Source organism: Blastomyces gilchristii (assembly GCF_000003855.2).
Source record: "Blastomyces gilchristii SLH14081 genomic scaffold supercont1.3, whole genome shotgun sequence".
In the NCBI taxonomy this organism is placed as follows: domain Eukaryota; kingdom Fungi; phylum Ascomycota; class Eurotiomycetes; order Onygenales; family Ajellomycetaceae; genus Blastomyces; species Blastomyces gilchristii.
Window position 1 is genome coordinate 1,278,130 of NW_003101680.1, and position 20,893 is coordinate 1,299,022.

Sequence of the window (20,893 nt, forward strand, 5' to 3'; positions counted from 1 at the left end):
ATCAGCTTACTACAAAACTCGTCTAATACTTGCTAATGCTAGCTCTCTTGGCTCGCACATTTGTTTTACTATAAATAGCTCTATCTTTTGTATGGAATTAGATATAATAGATAGTGTACGGATAATATATGAAGCAGATCTTGATATACATAAGATTCATATGTTTCCGACATATTCATCCGAGATACCATTCCGACAGTTATAATCCCGGAATCCCGACACTTATCCATAGCCCCGACTGATGAAATATTTAACCTGTCTATAATCCCTCAACACCTTCCTCGAACTATGGCTATTGTTTTTCAGAAAATTTTCCTACAGATCCAAAATCAAAGATTTTTGTTTGCAGAAATCTAAACTTCAGCATTGAGTTTAGCATCGGAAGGAGGCTGAAATTCGGAAGAATTGTTGACCCGCCCCTAAAATATGAAATGCTTCGGTCTCCAAAATAAGCGACACTACCTCTACAGAGGCTTTCTTGACTGATCAATTCCCCACCCCTTTTCTTAAGCGGCTCCGGAGTGAGAACTAAGGATTAGGTTCAGCTTAATTTTAACCGAGGTTTAGCACCCCTTCAGCGCTATTCCGTACGCTTCGGAAGTTAATATTTCTTTCTTCTCCATGTCGTGGATCATGGAATGCAGATTGATTGGTCTCCATCGCGCATCAGATCAGTAATAAAGGCTTACGGCTTACGCCAAGAGACTACGAGAATGACAACCGAAGCACAAGTTGCTGGGATTGATGAGAAGATATGCTATTAGGGAGTATGGATAATGAAGCCCGACCGGTTCGAGTGTCACGGCCACGTAGATCAATAACCGCATTCTTCCTGTTCGTGCCTCGTAATAAGCATGGCGACGGCCGCTATGAGTGACTGTCGGTCCAGAGGCATGTATATAAGAAGCAACTAGTTTGTAACATCTGGTGAATGGAATGATGCAATATCTTTGCGACATTTTTTTTCATCCATTCCCGCAGGATGTTGAATTCTTCATTCAAATAGCAGTGGCACTATTGAGATTATTCTTTGCTACAGGAAAGCCAAGTGTTAGAACAGTTTAGAAAATATCATGGAGGGTGCGGCGCATGGTTTCTCTGAGCATGAGGGCCATTCTAAGAGGAATGGAACAGTCGAAACAGATTTCTTGGTGATCGGAGCAGGGCCCGCCGGGGCAGCGTTGGCGTGCTTTCTCAGTGCTTATGGTACATCTTAAAACATACATCACAAAAGAGATATCACTGTTAGGTGCATCTATATCGAAGGTCAGCTAACAAATTGAAGGATGCAAGGGCATTATGGTCAGTTCCGCTCCCGGAACAGCTGATACTCCAAGGGCACACATCACGAACATGGCCACTCTCGGTTTGTCTTCCTCGACGGGTCAAGTGTTTGGGAAAACACAGAAGCTTACATATCCCGTTGACCGCTAGAATGCCTCCGAGATATTGGCCTAGACCAAGAGGCGACCAAGGTAGCAGTCAAGAACCACATGTGTATGCTCCACAACAGATGGTGTCATAGCATGGCTGGTGAAGAATATGCGCGAATATATTCCTGGGGCAACGATCCGAAAAGAAAGGTGTGCTCTATCACTTCTGCTTTTTTAACTAGGAGCTTGCCAGGACTTCACTAACGCTGAGTTCAGGGCGAGTATGAGATGGCAAGCCCTTGTAGGCCAATTGACCTCCCACAAACATTGCTGGAGCCAATCCTCATCCGTCACGCCACGTCGAAGGGCTTCAAGGTACGATTTGATACGAAGTTGTTGTCCTTTGTTGAGAACGAGGAAGCTAGCCTCATTACTGCAACAGTGCAAGATAAGGTATCCAAGCAGGAATATCAAATTCATTCCAAGTACTTGTTTGGAGCAGATGGCGCTCGTAGCCAGGTTGTGAAGCAGCTCAATCTCCCCTTGAAAGTCAAACCTGGTCAGGGGCTCGCGATTAATGTGTTGGTTAAAGCCGACCTCTCCCATCTGCTAGAGCATAGAAATGGAAATCTTCATTGGGTGATGCAGCCTGATTGCGCACACCCAGATTTTGGCTGGATGGGCGTTGTACGCATGGTAAAGCCATGGAACGAATGGCTGTTCATCCTTTTTACGAGCCCCAATTGCGACCCTGATATAAATCCAACAAAAGAACAGTACATGCAACGAGTACGGGAGTTCATTGGCGACGACACGCCAGCAGAGATCATTGATGTGTCCAAGTGGTTTATTAATGAGACCGTAGCCGAGAAATACTCCCACGGGAACGTATTTTGTCTGGGTGATGCTGTCCATCGCCACCCACCTTTCAATGGGCTGGGGTCAAACACCGGTATCCAAGATGCTTTCAACCTAGCTTGGAAAATTGCCTATGTGCACAAGGGCCTTGCATCACCCTCCCTGCTCGACAGTTACTCGGTAGAGAGGCAGCCTGTTGGTGAATCCGTCATAACCCGCGCCAACGACGCATTCCGTGAACATTTTCGTGTTTGGGGCGCACTGGGTACGCTTCCCGACGAGGTAGAGATTAGAAGACAGGTACTCAAGCGATTGTCAAGCGCAGGTCCAGAAGGGAGTAAAGCTCGCCGTGAGTTCCAAGAAGCAATCAACTACACTTGTCACGAATTCCATGGTTTGGGAATCGAGATGGGCCAGCATTATACAGGGTCAGCGATCTATGACGCCGACGAGCCGCACCCATATCGGAAAACTGGCCGTGCAGCGGATGACGAAATTCTCTATCACGAACCCAGCACATATCCTGGTTGTCGCCTGCCTCACGCCTGGCTTAACAGTGCTATTCCAGGAAAGCCCATATCTACCATAGATCTGGCTGGGCATCGTGCATTTGCCCTCTTCACCGGAATTGGAGGCGATTTCTGGAAACTAGCATCAGAGAAGGTCTCTCAGAATTTGAATGTCCCAGTGAATGCATACTCAGTTGGGTTCAGAGCGGACTGGGAGGATGTGTACTTTGAGTGGGAGAAACTGAGAGGAGTTGAGGAATCAGGTGCTGTCCTTGTGCGCCCTGATCGATTTGTGGCTTGGAGAGCAAATAAGAGCATGGCTAACATTGACGAGTGTGAGGCTAAATTGATGGACGTGATGAGGTCTATTCTCGGATATTAGATAGTTCCGGTTTTACACTGGATGACACAATAGATAGTCTAGAAAATAGGACGAATCTGAACTGAGAAGAAACATAATGTTGACATTTGAGAAGTATTTCCAGACCTGGATTGATGTCTAGTCCAATGTTACCCGACATAACTCTCCCATTTCCCGTTAATCCAAGCGGTTTTGATCTAACAAGTCAGCAGTATGGCAAAATCCGAAAGGTTAGTCAAGATATTTCTACGTAGTCTCACGTAGCAATTATAAAAATTTAGCCCACGATGACCAGATATAATATCCCTGGCTAATCAAGCCTTCCAAATCCATCTGCGCTTTTCCAGCGCGTCAAATCCGCGGACCCCTATCACACACATCGACGAGCCTAGGAGGAGCGCACCGTCGTACCAGATAAGTTTGCGGTAGTCACCAAGGATTTGTGATTTGTCCTGGCCAGGGGTGGGAACTCTGGAGTTTCCTAAAATCAAACCTCCAACGGGAGAGCCGAATAACGCACCCAAGCCGCGGATGAAGTAGAGAAAGCCGTTGACAGAGGTATACGCTTGGACTCCGAATAGTTCCGTAATGGTTGTTGGAAAGAGTGCATTGTAGCCTGAACGTATGGTTAGTAAATGAGTAACTAGTTAAGATTGTCAGAGAGGATACCAATTGACGGAAGCGATTTTGTATCCGAGCAATGTTATGTATGAGAGGCTGTCACTCACCACCTATGAAACCCCCATCTGTTAGCTCTAGAATAGCAGCCTCCCCCCCCCCCCCCCCAAAAAAAAAAAAGGAAATAAGAGAGGAGAGATTTCTTACCAGCTAGTATTCCATAAAGTACAATAAACGCAATCCATGGCGCCTTTGAGCCGTCATCGGCAGCGAAAAGCCACAAAGTCAACACACTAACCGTGCTGCCAATGACTCCTAGGACAAGTGTATTCTGTCTACCAAGCTGATCCGCAGTATGGCCCATGAGGACGCGAGATACGGAGTTCACACCGTTATTGATTGCCAGCAACGTCGCACCAAACGATGCTGAGTAGCCAACGACGCTGGAGAATTCCGGGAGGAACGTCATTGGCACAAAGTTACCACTGGCCTGAAGTAATGCAGCAATAGACTGCAGGACAAATGCCGGTTTTTTGGCCAAGGTCATATTGACCAAAGTAGGCCGTCTTGTAGCACTGAGGCTCGGAGGAGCAAAAAGGGCAATGGGCAAGGTGATTACCAAGTTTGCGAAGGAGAAAATTCGTAGACACCATCGTGCACCAACAGAATCCAAGAGAGCGCGAATTATGGGGGAAATTATAAGACCCCCTACACCTGCGCCGCTGAGAATGAACCCCATGGCTAAGCCGCGGCGGCGGTCAAAATACTCGGGAGCAACACTCAGAATCGGGAAGTAGAGCATTGAACTCCCCATTCCATACAAGAAGCCCTGGGTTAATAAAAGTTGCCATACCTCAATCATTGAAGTTCAAATTAGCAAACAGAACTAATAATCTCTTTTCTATACATGCTACTACAGCAACGGAGAGAACATAGTATTTACCTGGTTACTGGTGCTGGCAAGACCATAAGCCAAGCTCATCAAAACACAACCCGCCGTTGCAATCTTGCGATTGGAATTCCCTTTGACCTTCGTCATTAATGGGTTAACAAAAATTGAGCCTCCCCATGTTAGCCCCGCCCCCAGAGTGCCCACAAGAGCTACAGAAGCTCTGTTTTGCGCCTGCGATGGCGGGAGGAGTGATTGACTGCTCGTCACATAGTACTCTTGGAAAACCCCGTAGGAGAGATTGGGCCCTATGGTCATGATGACAGCAAGAAAGGAGCATATTAATACCACTAGCCGACCTTTACGCGTGGTCGATGCTTGGTCTCGCTGAACTGCCGCGTTCGAGGGAGGGCTATCGGTCCCCAATGGTTGCAGTGGGATTGGGCTGGATGACATTGTATGCTATGGATGGTTTTGTATAGATCTGAATTATTGAGAGAATTGTTGAGGTGTTTATCATAGATCCAACGGTCTAAATCAAGTGAAACGGTAATACCTGAGCAATATTGACATGTTAATCGAAGGTTGTCAAAGGAGGGGAATGGAGTCTCTCACCATTCATATCGGACCCGCTCGCGCACACTCGCGTACACCGGACAACATCTTGTCCGCTGTTGAAACCGGCGATTTAGGGCGGCGATAGCCGCGACCCATACCGCGAGAACTTGAAAATTGACACAGGTTGACAGGCCACAGCTGCCCCAAATCCTCTTCGGCGTTTTGTAACGTGCTAGCGAGGTCGTTGAGGTCTGGCGCATGGGGAGGAAACACCCGAAGCGCCGCTTGGCTGTCGGACCGACGACCCGGCGATGTTCAACTCGGCCAACCTCCTAATCTTTCCTGTGCTGGGCGTGTTAGGAAAGAAAGTACATTACAAGAGATATTCCTTTCTTTCCCCCCTTTACTCACGGTCACAGCGGAGCGGGAAAATATTGCTGTGCCTCTGGAATGATGAATCGGTAATTGTGCTCTTCGACATCATCCCAATCAACAGTTGTGGCTCTACACGAAAACGCTTAAATGCCGTGGCAGGAAGTTCCAAATCCATTTCTTACCGAGAAGAAACAACAGTTAAAGTCCATCTGTACCAGCATTTCATCTAATACTACTAACCATAACTGCGACCTTTACAGTATCCATCTCCACCAAAACGGAACATAAAAGGGGGACACCGCACAGGAAGGGATGAAATCTTGGGGGTTTTCATGTGATGATTACAGTGACTTTTTCAACAAACAAATTTGTAAATGAAAATACAAAGAGAGAAAAGTGCTGAATACATATATCCATCGATGGTTAAATATAGAGAGAGTAACAGAAAGAGAAGGATAAAAGAAGTATTGCAAATATTACCAAGGAACGTCTACAGTCGGATGAACAATAATATATCACAAGAGCAGTAAACTTCTCCCTCTGTCTTTCTATCCACAATCTCACGACATCTAGGTGGTCTGTTTGGCCGGAGCTGGGCCACCAGTTGTTGGTAGGCCCATGAAAATCTTGAAGGAGTCGTAACTGTACAAAAGAGGGAGGTTGTCAGCATTCTATACCATTCGGTAATGAGGGGAAGAAGTAATCTTGCTGCGATAGAAGAGTTGGCATACATCATCCATTGGAGGCCAGTCTACACAAGTAGTTAGTCAGATGCTCAGTACAATCCTAGTACTAAAACAATGATGGGGCATACCAATGTGCCAATCATGACAATTCTCACGGGCAGACCGTTCCAAAGACCCATAAATCCAATCTCCTTGTAAATTCGGCCCATAGCTGCGCCGAACGCTTCGCCAGGAAGGCGATTGGCGTTAAGTTTGCTGACCATAACATCTGCCGGATGCGACACGATGGCGCAAAGAATACCAGCTAAGTAACCACCAGTAAAAGCAACGGCTGTTTGTGCACCCTTGTTATAATCCGACTTCTGGCCTGGGAGACGGTTATATATCATTTCCACAATCCTTTCGAACGACGCGAATTTCATCATCGTGTACGGAATTTGCCGGCCCCAGAGTGGGTACAGCCCCTTAAACAGTCTTTGTATATGGGAGCTTATGTTAGCTATCTCTCCTTCCCATATCGATGGATTCATAAATATATGAGGATTTATTTACCCTCCAACGCCTTCTTTTGCAGTGATGTGAGACATTGCAGCAAATGTTCGAGTCGCAAAAGGTGGGATTGTAGTTTGCATTCGGACTTTTACAGCCTCGAATGGACAAAGTGCAACATCTGCGATAAACTCTGCAGACGCACTGGCAGTCAAGTATACTGATGTTCTCCAGCGGATAGCTTTTTCCTCTCCCAAAAGGTCGCTGTAAAATTTCTTGAAGAACTCATATCCACCGTATTTGAACGCGCCTTGGGCCTAATATAATCGAACGATCAGGCGGATCCACTAACCTCATGATTTAAAATCGATTTGTAGCTCTGGCGACAGTCGACATAGTAGAGGGGAGGGGGAAGAAAGGGACTTGCTTACAGAGTATCCGTAAAGGGTGGGACCCCAGCCAGTGAAGATACCGCGGATACCTTCCGCTCGGCCAATCTTGGACCAGGCCTCGAGGTTGCCTTTGTACATATTGGGATCAACTTGGCGACGACATTTCACCAAGTCCAGCGGAGTGACAAGAGCATGTGTCAAGCCCTAAACATAGTCATTGGTAGTGGTTCCTTACCAAGCGGGTGGGGGGTAATCAAAGACAGAAACAAAAAAAGGAATAAAAGTGCTACAAGCAAAGAGTATCTGGAAGAAACTCACGCAAGCTAGTAAACCTCCAAAGATACACGAAGCATAATACTTTGGACTATACAGCTCGATTTGACCAGTTTTAGATTGGACCTTTGCGCTGGCCTTGTCGAATTCCTTGGTAGCTGACTTGCCCACGGCCTCTGCTTTATGCTTGACATCATCAATGGCGCTCCATGCAGGGAACAAAGGTCTATCCATTGGCGTTGGAGCTGGCTTCTGTGCCTCTCCATGAAAGCCAAAGAGTGGATGTCTCGAGCCAAAGGTGTTGACAAGAGTATCTTGGTTGGGGAAGATGGAAGGCATGGTGAGAGTCTTGTCGTTGGTAAAGCAGTGCTAGTCTATAGGGATTCCCATTCATCAATCAACCGACGAATTTAATAAAAACGAATCCATTGGGAAACGTTAAGGAGGGCTTTTTGTGTAAAGGCAGACAATTCGCAGAAGTATGCTTACTATGACCTGACAGAAGCAACTTGTTGTTGATGGCCAAGTACGGCGTTATCCGGCTGTGTCAAACCTGATTGTTTTGTGATGACGTCGTCACACACTGACGTGAGTTGGAGTACGGAATAGTATGAACCACACGAACAAGCACAAGAAGCACGATTTCCCAACGCAATGAGTGTATATAGAATGCAGTTGAATCGCAATTGCTGGATTCCCTCTCTGCCAGTGAGCAGCGAACACGAGAATGACTGACTGACCTTGCAGCAAGCCAGGGGGAGTCGACGTCGGTTGTTCCAAAGGCTGGCGATTCAGGCGGGAGGACGGCGCTAGTCCCAATGCAGATAGATTCGGGTTTTGGCCTTAACCCCGGTTTGTGGTTGTGCTTAGGTAATCCCAATGGCGGCTGCGCTTAACAACATGTTTGTCTTGTTTGCTTTAGAAGTACTCTCTCATACTAAATTAGTGTGGTGGTACGGTACGGTACAAAATGCCTCCTAATGCGGTTGTCGGTAGTCGATTCAACTATTAAAGCAAATATTTGGGGATTATATCTAAGACTTCAACTCGGCGACAGCTGTAGCGCGAAATGAAAGATAGAAGGGAGGGAAAGAATATATCAAGCACTCTATTACCATTTTTCACAATTGACCAAAGAGCCTGCATCTCCGACTCACTCTTCACTTCCCCTGCCCCGCCATGTCGAATTGATACCATAGACACATCACGAACGAAGGGAGCGCGTAGCAGCATACCGCCACCGTACATCAGAACAGACTTATAAACAAGTTCAATTTGCCTACCTCTTCACAATGACGTCCTACTCATCCGCCAGCCAAGCGTACGAGCGGGAACGTACCCCCGCAAACGGAATCCCGCCCTCCACCGCCACCGCCTCCGCCTCAACTCCCTTAACTTCCATGTCTGACAAATACCGTGGTGTAAGTGCCCAAGCAATACCCAGTCCACAAAAACACGACTATTATTGCTATGAAATATGCTAATAACAACGTAAATTGTTCTTCGAAAAACCAAACAGGCCACAGTTGAAGACCTCGACCCACCTGCCGCCCTTTCAACTTCCCCCCACGATCAAATATCAAGCGCCCTCCTGGCCGCCTACGAACGCGACTATACCCACCTAACCGTAATATCCTCCTCCTCGCGCTCGCTACTAGGTTACCTCAGCATCCCGAGGTTAAGAGCGCAGCTGAAAGAAGGCACCGTCAGAGAATCCGATCCCGTGGAGAAGGCCATGTTGCGTTTCCGGAGGCGCGGGCATGTGTATAAGATTATCACCATGCACACTCCTCTGGAGGAGCTGGAGAGATTCTTCGATGGCGAGCTGGTGAGAGAAGATGGCAGTGTAGAGAGGAGAGAGAAGCAGGATTTTGCCGTAGTGACTGATGCGAGTCGCAAGTTTGTGTTGGGCGTGGCGACGAGGCAGGATTTGGAGAATTTTGTGAAGAGGAGGCCTGGATAAATGGCTTTGAGGAAGGGGAGTTAGTTTAGGGAGTGATAGTTTTCTATGTGAAGGACATGGGTCCGCAGTGTCACATCTAGTGGAACCCCGTGGCGGATTAAGTGAAGCAAGATACCTACTTTCTCATGTATTTATTCCCACTTCTCTAATATCTACTTGTATCGTAACATGATTGGTTTGATGGACGATTCATAGTTGGACGGACTGCTAGTGGTAATATAAGCAAATTTACCACAGTATAACAAAATGGATAAATTCTCTGACCTGCAACGAGTCCAAATACATGATGAATCTTTAGAATGAGACAGCAAAAGGGAGATGTGAAAAGGGCGGGAAGAGGCATAGAGATGAAATAACGCCTGTTCACATTAGGCACACCACAAAATCCCCCATTTTAGAATCGGAAAATCCGCTAGTTCAAACATGGGCAGCTGCTTGAAGGAGGCCAAACCAGCCGGCTGCCCCTGGACTGAAAACGGCCCTATAACCCTAGTTATGAACATAGAGGCAACTAAACCAAAACAATAATTAAAAAGCCATTAGATTTTTCAAAGCCAATCTCCCTCTACATCACCTCGCATACTTCAACCTTCGCGTAGCTTCTGCAGCAACTAATGAACATATAGCACCAACAAAAAGACAAACCGCAATGGCATTAGGGCCCTCACCGTGCCGATTTATCCACTTGCCGTCGTCCTGCTCGCCAGAAGGTACGTCCTTGAGATCCCCATCCGTTGCTATCGGGGAAGTGTCCGGTTCAAGGATGCTGAATACAATCCACGAAACGAGCGTCCCGACGAACTGAGGGAGGGTGGTATATACATTAAGCACGCCTAGATAGATACCAGCCAGCTCACCGGTGGAAGAGACCTCATCATCGTCGTCGGCTTCGCTGTCGCTGTCCACGTCTGGACTATTGCTGTGATTTAGACGGAGGATAGAAGGCCCACGGTCTTCGAGTTCGACATCGTAGTTGCTTAGGTCAGAGTTGTGTCTGTTGAAAGTGGCGGATGTTATCATGGTGACGCTTGATTTTCTTGTGAAGGACGGTATCGCAAGGCGGTTTATTTCCACACCCATGAAGGCAAATGGAGCCCAGCAGGTGACTGCCCAGGGGACTCCGCAAATTGCTACGAGTAGTGTGGCGAACCGCACGGAACGGGCTGTGGGAGCGAATATCATTGTCAAAGCAAACACAATATGTGAGATCATCCATGCGGTTTGCAGGTCGGGTCGGGTGAAGTGGAGTTTGTTAAAAAGCCTGATTAGGCCCAAGGGAGGACGGCGGACGAAGGCGGATTTCTTGGTGTCCGGGGAAAGAACGCCAAAGGGGAGGACAACTGAACTGATGAAAGTGACCAAGGAAAATATCACGAGTGACATGCTACCAAGGCGACCGACATCCCCTAGCGTATCTGAGGACTTCTCGGCAGCTTCTTTGGGTGCCTCGTAGCGGAAGTACGTCTCACCTACCCATGTGCTGCTGTAGAAGAGAAAAGGAAACCAGCCTGTCGTTCCCATGTTAGTTTGTGAAATTATTATTAAACAGTCCTGTGAATTGACGACCTACCGATCCATGCCCAGAATTGGGCCCAGCATATAGCCTGTATCCGTGGTGGCAGGTTGACTGTCGTTCTGAATAATTGGGCGAGTATCTTGACTGCCCCTATCTTCTTATCCGAATCCCTAAGCGCATCGAAACGGTTCGCACTTAGTCAAATTCAAGAAACCGTACACAGAGGGGGCTATTACCTAACTGAAATCAACACCCTCTCCTTCACCGCATACGAGGTCACGGATACGGAGACAATCAAAAAAGTGGCAGCAATCATAGTCATCTGCTTAAACTGTGTATCGCCGAATGCACGGCCGAATATGCTCAGCATATCGACTGAACCAATTGCGTAGCCCGCAAGGTGGCCGACAGCGGTCATCCGGCTTGCCCATGCTGACCCAAGCTGTTGCTGAGGAATTGGCAGCGTGTCAACTATCAAGCTACGACAAGACGCTTGAACTATACCGAATATAAGTCAACCGTCATCATCTCGGAAGCTTCACTTAAAGAGTAAAGAATGGCGAATTAATCTGAGTAAACATTGAGACGCACCGATATTAATCGCAAAATCGGCAGCATATATGCCGAATACCGCAACCGCAATCGTAACGCTTTTTTTCTGTTTCGAGTTAGTACACAATACCTGATATGCCAGTTTTATCACAACCATTCTCCCTTATTTCTTCGCTCAACCAAGCCTTTAACGTAACCCAAGGATCTCTTTCCCGAACCACCCCCGATCCGACCACCAACCCTCTCAAATCCCTCAACAAGGATCCCACACATACCGTATCCTCATCGGAGATGAATATGCCTACTATTTCTGACGTCCAACCCAAAACTAGCAAGAAAAACCCAACGATAAGAGAGCCAACTATCATGAACGGGCGCCTACGGCCCCATTTCGAGGTAGACCGGTCCGTGATTACCCCGACCAGGGGTTGCATTATCAATCCCGACAACGGGCCGGCGATCCATACCAGCGAGGTTCTCGATTTCGTCAGGCCGAGTTGGAGGAGATACGGCGTGCAGTCTATAGTTTTTCCAAAGGAGGTTAATTTAGGATTGGCTCGTCTTCTCAGGGATCTATAGAGGAATTGCTAGCTAGTCCAGGAGACGGACGGAGTGGACAAAAAACGAAAAAAAACCGGAATGGAAGTAGAAAGGAAAAATGGGGGTTTAATTTACATGTCATTTCAACGCCCCAAGTAAATCTTCATGCATCAGAACAGTCAATATTTACAAGTCCCATCAATATATATATATAGAGATAAAGGCCCCCAAATTGCTAATATATACAGGGGTATTCGGGGAGGTGATTTGGGGTGGGGTCTTCGGTGCGCGTGTGTATGTTCATGGGGATGAGGGATAGAAGGAAGAGGACTTGTCTTTAAACGCACTGTAGGCCGACGAGGCTAAATGTCAACAATGCCATTCGTATGGCCTCCGTCCCGCCCTTGATAGAGGGCGTGCCAACCCATGATGCTGCTTGCCGCATAGCATGGGACGGCTGCGATTTGGACGTGAGCCAGGCCGGGAGAACGTGCGGAGAATGCCGTGAAAGCGTTAAATTTGCGGGTATGGGCGTCGTCCCAGCCGCTCTATCTGTTGTTTTGTTCGCGGGTCCTCAAATGAAGGTCAGGCGAGGGTTCAATGGCGAGGTATTATTGCGTTTTTGATTCAGCCTACGCGGGCGGGTAGAGAGAGCACTGGTAGGGAAATGTTGCGCAGGCTTGTGGTCTGGGCGACAGCAATTCGAAACACAACTAAAAGAATGGATGGAGAACAGAGAATAGCAAACTAGACACGAAAGATCAACATTAGTAGCAAAATAGAAAAGTAATAACACAGGAACGAAAATATGATGATGGGATGATTCTCGGAGATTCTAGAGAGGAATGAATGCTTCCAAGCTTTTATTCCCCAGGTGTAACTAGCCAACTATGTGGCTTACTAAGACTAGTTACCGCCGATCAACCCTAATTAATTAACTAACTGCCCCTGACTCCACAAGATTATCCGTATCAATGCTCCGTATGTTGAGATCAAGCAAAGATCCCATTTGTCAATGCTTGCTTTTCATTCTTAGTATATTTTTCCTGTTCTTCCCGCTCGTTAGTCTCTTATTGCGACGTACAGTCATTGCCAGAAAATGAAAACCAGAGAGAAACTGGTCGCCCAAAAGGAGATATCCAGCATTCGGGGTCACGAATAATTACCATAAGGAGAAAGGGAGCGAGGGGAATGGAAGGCTAAATAAATCCATATGTACTGATTTGCTTGCCTTTATCGTCTCCAACAGAGGGCTCTTCACTTATGCCATCTATATTATATCTAAATTTGACGCGCTTGAAAATAACACTATTATTCTGTGCTTTTGACAAAGGTCCTCCGCTCAACCGGATGGTAAATAAAAACAAAGAGAGGAGGGAAGAAAAAAAGGAATGGAAAAAAAGAAAATGGAAAATGGAAAAATTCAATAGACAGACAAAAAAAAAATAAAAAGAGATATATATTAAGAATATAGGAAAAGCTCACGCAGCTGGTCCCTTCGCCTTCGCTCCCTTAGGAACCCGTGTGAGCCAGTAAATAAACACCGCACAAGCAATATTAAACACAATATACACCCACATGAGGCCAAAATTCCGCCACGCTTCAGAGTAATAACTATTAATACCCGCAAGGAAGGTATCAGTCTTCTCCATGGGGCAAAAGCCACAGTCTGAGGTCGCTAGGGGGTTTTCCAGGTATCCCCTGGGAGGATATGTTTCCCTGAATGCTGCCATATATTGTTCGCAGGTCTGGTTAGCGACCGGGTTGAAGCGGAGAAATTCGACAGGTTCGCAGATAATATCCGCGCCTGAGAGGGCGGTTGAGAGCATGGCGGACACGAGATAGGTGAAGGGCGAAAGACGGTAGAGGAAAATCCAGAAACCGGGTAGAGCTTCCTTGGTGGCGAGGACACCGCAGAAGACCAGGCAAAACATGAAGAGAAGGTTGGCAAGGTTGGCGCCTGTCTCGGCGACTTCAATACCTGCGATGGCAAGATGGGAGAACGTGGAGGTGAAGAGCAGGAATGTGAGAACAAGCAGGAACATGAGGCCGCTGCGTTCGTTGACAACGTCACTTGGGATGACCTTGAACATGCCGACGGGATAGTACCAGCATGCAAAGATGATGACGGCCATAAGTGTGTTCCAAGGAAGCTCGACAAAGATGTTAGCTATCATGAATGCCTTCCAGGAATATGACTTGGACGGGCGCTCGCGAGCTTCATAAAGTGCACGTGCAGCTACGAAACTGGGCATGATCTGTTGACACAGGTTGCTAAAGATGGTCATCAACATAAAAACAGAGAACATCTGGTTCTGAAGACCTTGCAGACTGGTTTTCGCGTTGAAAAAGGAGAAACCGATGAAAAGCGCAGAGAGGGAACACAATGCGGTTTTGGAGTAGATATAGGTTGGCGAGCGCCAGTACTGGGAGAACGCTCGGACTATGCACTCCCATACCTGGACACTGAAAGGCGCAGCGAATTCACGATAATCTTCCGGATTGCGATTGGCTAGTTCAACTTGTCCTTTCTCAGAGTGTATAGACTTGAGCTCGTCCAGGTGGACATGAACTGCTATTCGTTCGGGGCTGTTACGCCATACTTCAGGCCAATCGATGTCACTCTTAGATCCTGGGGCAGCACCGATGACTTCCAACATCCATTCAGCAGGGTTCGCATCTGGAGGGCAGGGAGAAGCACCATTTCTTTCGAAATAACTGGACAAGATAGACGACCGCTCGCCGACATCACCGAAATACACTGTCTTTCCACCGCTAGCAAGGAAAAGCAGGCGGTCGAAACGTTGGAAAAGCATAGCAGAAGGCTGATGGATTGTGCATAGAATCGCCTGGCCGTGCCTGGTAAGCGTGTCAAGAAGATTCAAGATAGACCAGGAAGTTTGACTATCAAGACCCGATGTTGGCTCGTCAAGGAACAACAGAAGTTGTGGTTTGGCCGCGAGTTCAACTCCAATAGTTAGTCGCTTGCGTTGCTCAACGTTTAGACCTAGGCAGATTATGCATGTTAGTATAAATTACTTTTGACTCTCCCCCTGAACGAGTTTTAGCGTCATCATACCTTCACCGGGAACACCGACAACAGCATCAGCGTAATCTTCCATTTCAAGCAATTTGATCACTTCGTCTACATAGGCGAGTTTCTCTGCACGTGGTACACTAGCAGGCTGTCTCAGCATCGCGCTGAAATTCAATGCCTCTCGCACAGTCGTTGTCGCAGCGTGGAGATCCTGTTGCATGATGTAACCAGTTTTGCGCTGGAATGATTCATCCCGGGGCTGCCCATCGACAAGCATCTCACCACTGACAACGCCCATAGTGACACGAGTGGCGAGGACATCAAGGAGTGTAGTTTTACCGGCGCCAGAGACACCCTAGAACAATGTTAGTGATCACTATAAAAAGTAAAAGCACCGAAAGTGGAAATCTTTACCATGAGCGCAGTGCAGGTGCCGGGCTTAACCCAGCCGTCGACATGGTCAAGAATACGCCTCTCTTCCTTTTTGATCTTGATATCATAGCAAACGTCTCTCCATTGAAAGACGGCAGTCTGCTTTTGGATTGACGCCGAAACACCCTGGGAGCTTGATCCGGAGGACTTCTCTCCAGAGGTTGTCGGTGGAGACGCTTCGATATCAGAACTCTTGGCCTTTTTCGGTTGATAACCCTTGCGAAAGAGTAGTACTTCACCCTTAGATTTGGCCTCCGAGATGTACTCAGTAGCGAATAAGTATGTGAACATGAAGAAAAAGATAATCCCGAAAATTATTCCCAGATTCCTGATTGAAAGTTAGCTTTGTGGACGAAAACGAAAAGGAAAGAAAAGAAAAGAAAAGAAAAGAAAAATAAGGCTATAAACGAACCTCCAGATATGGCTATACTCATAGTGAAAGCTTAGACGGAGATACAAGTCACCATCAACACGGCTTGAGCCAGCAATGGAACCAACAGTGGCGCAGACTTTATTTTCCAGGGGATAGCTATCATACTCTCCGCCAGAGGGAATAAACCCAGCACACTCAAATTGTCGGTTATGGAACTCATTGACCATGAGCGCTTCGAAGGCATATGCAACGGGGTCAACATAGTTCATCCACCGGGCCCAGCCTAACATGTTGCGAGTGGGAATGGCGAAGCCGGTGTAGATAACGAGACCAAGAATGAGAACGGCGGCCGGAGCCAATGCCTGGGCGAGTGTTCGGGAAGAAGCAGCGATGGTACGGAAGATCATAGACATAGCCAAGGTGGTGATGAATGTAAAGAGCCAGAACACAAAATAGACGTCGGGCTCTCGACGAAGATTGGACAGGAAATAGATCGGCAGGTTGAACGTTATCGAATTAAGGAATTTGTAGGGCAGGTCGCAAAGCATGGAGGATATAGCTTCTGCAAAGGGATGGTAGAGAGCATATCTGGCATGTTTCTCGACAATGGGACGTTGCGCGTACAGTGTTAGAATCTGACAAATAGCTTGTTAGTTCGAGCTATAAACAGAACAAGGTAAGAAGATATATCGTTAAGAGGGGCATACATACCTCAAGAGCGGAAGCGAAAGCGCTCATCAATATAGCAAAGAAAAGTAACGCGCCACGGCGATAGAAACTCTCAGTCGTTTCGTTAAGGTTATAGAAAACACTTCCAAGAACCAAGGACATGAAGAAATTGCCGATCAAACCTGACAAAGTTAACGACATGTCCCCACGCAACCGTTGGAAACCGCGGTGCACGCAGAGGCCAATCTGTTGGCTAACCGACAAGGTATATGGAGATTTCACTCGTCTGCCCAGGGTTAGAGAGTGATTGTATGGTACCGAGGGGAAGGGAGAGATGTAGGATGAATGCTTACTGGGACTTTGCTTGCTGTGCCTTGCGGGACTCGATAAATTTGTCCACAGACGGTCCTCCGACTGGGTATCGGGTCTCATAGTCTTCAATATCCCGCAGGAGTTTGGCATATGCCGCGCTGTTTTTCCAGGCCGCCTCAAATTCGTCGGGTGTTCTAGGTGTTCTGCCTTCGAAGCCCGGTCGGATAACATGCTCTACAGGGCTAGTCAAAGACGTTAAGAAATCCGCAGCTGTTTGTCTCTCGGGGCATTCGAAGCCCATATCCACGAAGAACTGCTTCGCCTCATCTGTTCGTCCGAAATAGATTTGACGGCCCTCATAAAGAACGGTAACTTTGTCAAAGTGCTACAAAAGCCGTTAGTCTGAGAAAAAGTGCAAAAAGGTCTACAGCCGATAGGAAATAGGGTAAATGCATATCATACATCATAAGCACTTTGAGAAGCCTGGTAGATTGCAACGCAAACAGTGGCTCCCATGTAATCCGTAGACAGACGTAGAGTCTTGCAGAATTCCAAAGCGTTTGCAGAATCCAACCCACGAGTACTGTTGTCCCAGCATTGCAAAGGTGCCTGACTTAGGCAAGCCTCTGCAATACTCACACGTTTGCGTTCTCCACCGCTGACACCCCGAATGAAATCGTTTCCGACATTTGTATTAATTGTATGGCTGAGGCCAAACGAAGCCATTACCACATCTCTCACGTGAGTAGCATATTGTTCGCGCGTAACTCCAGGGATTCGGTTTGCTGGAGCTCTTGCGCGGGCAGCAAAATCCAACGTTTGCCCGACAGTCAATTGAGGAAAATGAACATCGGTCTCCGCTGTATAGATAGCCTCGCCACGGAACTGCTTGTGCATTTGCTTGATTGGGATGCCTATAGTAGGATGAAGGTACGATCAGAAATGCAGGCTCGAAGTTTAAAAGGGCAACACTTTTGTAATCATACATACCTTGGTAGTTGATATATGAATCGTCACCGAGATAAATACCATTCATCTCGCCAGCAATCGTCTTCAGGAAGGTCGAACATCCACTATCAACTGTTAATTTCCACGACCAAAGAGAGAAGACATGTGAACCAAAAAATATATATATATTGCTTACCTTCCAGGTCTACCCAAGACGACGAGCATCTCTCCATCATTCACAAGACCGGCAAAATTCCGAAGAATCTGGATTCTATGCTTCCCCGTCCCTGTAACGGCACGGAAAAGGTTCCCGATTTCCAAGGGTGCGTTGGCCACATCCTTTTGATAGTCAGTGGGCTTTCCAAATCCATGTACGTTTAGATCCCTAAACGCAAACCCAGCGGTGCGGCGGGGATATCTGTCAGGATCTCTTGACTGCAAGGCTAGCAGGTTCTTCATCCATGCCTTTGCGTTGAAATTGGGGCTGTTAGGATCAAGTGTACCATCCTTTTCTGGGGCGATAAATGGGTTGTGAGGTTCCAACGACGAGATATTAGTGGACTGGCGAGTTAATTGTTTCGCAAGGCTTTGTATATCGTCCTCTCCCTTGGGCGTATCAATATCTCGCGCAGTCTCATCACTGCAAATGCTATCGTTGCGACCCCGCTTCGCCATTTTCACTGGCGATGCGGACTCGTATGCTGTTGTTAGCACGGTTGAAATGATTCGATCCTTTTTGAGGTTTTGGACGGCAGTCTGTTGTCGATTATGTGTGGGAATCCGTTAGATGTACAGAGTTAAGGCAGAGTAAGATATGTCTTGCGACTATGTGGGGAAGATATGGGCCCAGTTTAATTATATAGAAATAGTACAGGAATAAAGGGGAAAATAAAGTTCTAAAAAAGGAAAGACAAGAAAGGCCGACAGGATCTATAAAATCTAAAAGAAAGTAAAACATAAAAAGGGAAAGAAAAGTTTAACGAGAGATAAGAGGAAAAAAAGGGAGGAATATATATATATCTTCAGAGAAGTTAGGATGGCAGAAGAGTAGTAGGGGGGGGGGATCCAATCGGATGGCGGTAAAAGTCAGTCCCGGTTGGTCTCAGCGCCCCCAGACCCAGGGAAATTGGCCCAATCCTAGAGTTTCCTTTCTTTCCACGTTCGCGATGCTCGCGATTGATTTTCACCAGGCCAAAACGTGATATTTGTCAAATATATGCCACCGCTGAGTGCTCAATCGGTTTTACGGATCATGCTCGCTGGTACTCTCACCTCGGGATACCACTGGCGACCATGTATGAAGCCTACGTGACAAGGCGATGGCTGACAGCAGGGGGCAGGGGTGAACGCTGAGATGAGGGCCGGAGGAGACGAGAGCATCCGAGAGGTCCTGAACCTGTAGCTGTCATGTTTTGTTTCCGGCGTTTTTTTAATAAAAGTAAAAATAAAAATAAAAAATAAAAAAAAATTCAGTTTGTATTATTGGAAATCGGCTAGAGGTTGAAAATCTCCGTGAAACGTGGGACGAAATCGCTGGGAGCCGGTGTTGGACTAGCAACTACGCTGTAGTAGGATAAAGATAAAGCACTGGTTCCGGCCTCCAGGCAACAGTGAACACCACAAGGAATTGGTTTTATTTTCACGAGGCCTGGCAGAGCAAGAACCCGAAAGCCGGCCGGCCCGACTCGAAAGGACAGAGCTGAGTAATGATTATATTACCCACCATCAGCCAAAGGTTGTAGTTATCAATCGATCTAGGTGCATTTTTCCCTCCCCTGTTACATGTACTGTACAGTAACTACATCACGTATGTTCTCGGTAAAAATTGGGACGAAGAAGCACGCGCTTCATGTGCGTCTTTCGCGGGGGCTCCATGTCGACGGGAACTCTTGCTTGTCGATTATCTCACAGGCATATTATGAATTGGAATTGTTGTAGTTATATCGCCTTTGCGTCCCCTTGGAGATCTTTGGCATAGACGACCACGCATCCCTTGTGCACGCATATCTCATGTGCTTCTTCGGGGTGCTCGATGGGATGACGACATATTTCGACACGCAGGGCGGCGCCTGTGGTTTGTCTTCAAGCCTAAACTGATTTAAGCATAATCACTTGATGGTTTCGGGCCAAAGTCAGGCCGCTTGTTTCGAAAATACCTGCGACAAGTCTGGAATCGTAGTGCGGATGATACTGGGGTTTCGGCCAGACGGGATTCGGAAGAGGGAGCTGCTGAAGCTCCGAAAGACCCACAGCAGAGCGGAAGAAGCAGAAGAACTCTTTCCGAAGGGGTTTTTAGTAGTTGTAGCTTGCTGGAGATCTCTAAGAATAGGGTTGACACATAACCAACACTTGGGTATTAATTATCTTAGGAGCTGAAACTAGTTGTTGTGGTGGTTGGGTGGTTTGTGCGGCTTATGCATAAAGCTGACAGAAAGGGCAGTTAAGAATAATAATGAACATAATGCCGTGAAATTTTTATGCTCTGTTTCCAGAACAGAGCCGCCCCGCTCGCTTACGCAGCGGACAGAGTGGGTTCGCGGTTGCCAAGACGCCGGAGCGTGATTACTGGAGGAATTGCAATCTTCTACGACTTCACGCTACTACGATTCCGTCGGCGAGAGACCGTTGCAGCCTCGATGCTGGCTGACGAAGAGAGAGACGGGTTTAAATGGCCCCGAACTCCCCTGGCTCCAGCAATATTCGAGAACAAAACACCAAGCTCAGCAGAAATAAACTATGAGTAAAGTTTCTCTTCCGTGAACCAGCCGTCTGTGATGGATGTTGAAGTCTTGACTGTCAATTGGGTTACTGCTAATGTCTAGAAAATACCAGGATTGACCTCATAATGATTAGGATAGAGACAAAAGCCATACGGATGTGTTTTTGCACGACTTGCCGTAGAAATGACCGATACAGTACGACTGATGTCTCTCTGTTTACCTGCATATCAGCTCGGAATGTCTTATCCTATACTTGCTCCCGCTATGGGACGGGGTAGAAACGTGGGAGACACAGAGCGCTCGAGTGCTCCTGAAGCCGCCGAGTGACACAATGTAGTAGAATAATAAGACAAAAATGAATGCAAAAATGATCCTTCCTCGATGTATTTTACGCGACACCATTGATACAAGAAAGAAGAACATTCATGATTTACGTTGCTAACTGACCTG

General features: G+C 47.2%; 6 protein-coding genes across 9 annotated transcripts; 2 read left to right on the forward strand and 4 right to left on the reverse strand.

The window, feature by feature from the left end:
* The first annotated feature begins 484 nt into the window (after positions 1-484).
* BDBG_01942 (FAD binding domain-containing protein) lies at positions 485-3,226 on the forward strand. Its single transcript, XM_002627225.2, has 4 exons — positions 485-1,206; positions 1,286-1,366; positions 1,435-1,583; positions 1,650-3,226. The coding sequence occupies exons 1-4, from the start codon at positions 1,074-1,076 to the stop codon at positions 3,120-3,122; spliced, it is 1,836 nt and encodes a 611-aa protein (XP_002627271.1). The 5' UTR covers positions 485-1,073; the 3' UTR covers positions 3,123-3,226.
* Positions 3,227-3,415: 189 nt separating this feature from the next.
* BDBG_01943 (monocarboxylate transporter) lies at positions 3,416-5,064 on the reverse strand (the record flags this gene model as incomplete). Its single annotated transcript, XM_031720555.1, has 4 exons — positions 3,416-3,717; positions 3,830-3,832; positions 3,927-4,572; positions 4,663-5,064. The coding sequence occupies 4 exons, from the start codon at positions 5,062-5,064 to the stop codon at positions 3,416-3,418; spliced, it is 1,353 nt and encodes a 450-aa protein (XP_031576776.1).
* A 1,046-nt stretch (positions 5,065-6,110) lies between these two features.
* On the reverse strand, positions 6,111-7,720 carry BDBG_01944 (mitochondrial phosphate carrier protein 2; the record flags this gene model as incomplete). The annotated part of the gene is made up of 6 exons (XM_031720556.1): positions 6,111-6,183; positions 6,273-6,292; positions 6,356-6,701; positions 6,780-7,033; positions 7,148-7,312; positions 7,427-7,720. 6 exons carry the CDS (start codon positions 7,718-7,720, stop codon positions 6,111-6,113), a joined length of 1,152 nt encoding a protein of 383 aa, XP_031576777.1.
* Positions 7,721-8,017: 297 nt separating this feature from the next.
* BDBG_01945 (cystathionine beta-synthase) lies at positions 8,018-9,884 on the forward strand. Its single transcript, XM_002627228.2, has 2 exons — positions 8,018-8,802; positions 8,901-9,884. Exons 1-2 carry the CDS (start codon positions 8,674-8,676, stop codon positions 9,342-9,344), a joined length of 573 nt encoding a protein of 190 aa, XP_002627274.1. The 5' UTR covers positions 8,018-8,673; the 3' UTR covers positions 9,345-9,884.
* Positions 8,829-12,812, reverse strand: BDBG_01946 (sucrose transporter). Of its 3 annotated transcripts, XM_031720557.1 has the most exons (7): positions 12,300-12,812; positions 12,088-12,113; positions 11,452-11,932; positions 11,097-11,358; positions 10,915-11,030; positions 9,464-10,852; positions 8,829-9,348 (listed from the first exon to the last, which is right to left on the reverse strand). In XM_031720557.1, the coding sequence occupies exons 3-6, from the start codon at positions 11,567-11,569 to the stop codon at positions 9,915-9,917; spliced, it is 1,434 nt and encodes a 477-aa protein (XP_031576778.1). In that variant the 5' UTR covers positions 11,570-11,932; positions 12,088-12,113; positions 12,300-12,812; the 3' UTR covers positions 8,829-9,348; positions 9,464-9,914. The 3 variants fall into 3 exon arrangements, with proteins under 3 accessions (XP_031576778.1, XP_031576779.1, XP_031576780.1); XM_031720558.1 differs by lacking the exon at positions 12,088-12,113; XM_031720559.1 differs by lacking the exon at positions 8,829-9,348 and having other exon boundaries at positions 9,418-10,852; positions 12,300-12,796.
* Positions 12,813-20,157, reverse strand: BDBG_01947. Of its 2 annotated transcripts, XM_031720560.1 has the most exons (10): positions 19,880-20,157; positions 17,920-19,811; positions 17,766-17,848; positions 17,238-17,689; positions 16,817-17,160; positions 16,506-16,749; positions 15,834-16,429; positions 15,404-15,749; positions 15,032-15,344; positions 12,813-14,959 (listed from the first exon to the last, which is right to left on the reverse strand). In XM_031720560.1, exons 2-10 carry the CDS (start codon positions 18,396-18,398, stop codon positions 13,434-13,436), a joined length of 4,383 nt encoding a protein of 1,460 aa, XP_031576781.1. In that variant the 5' UTR covers positions 18,399-19,811; positions 19,880-20,157; the 3' UTR covers positions 12,813-13,433. The 2 variants fall into 2 exon arrangements, with proteins under 2 accessions (XP_031576781.1, XP_002627276.1); XM_002627230.2 differs by having other exon boundaries at positions 17,920-20,157.
* Between the last annotated feature and the right edge of the window lie 736 nt (positions 20,158-20,893).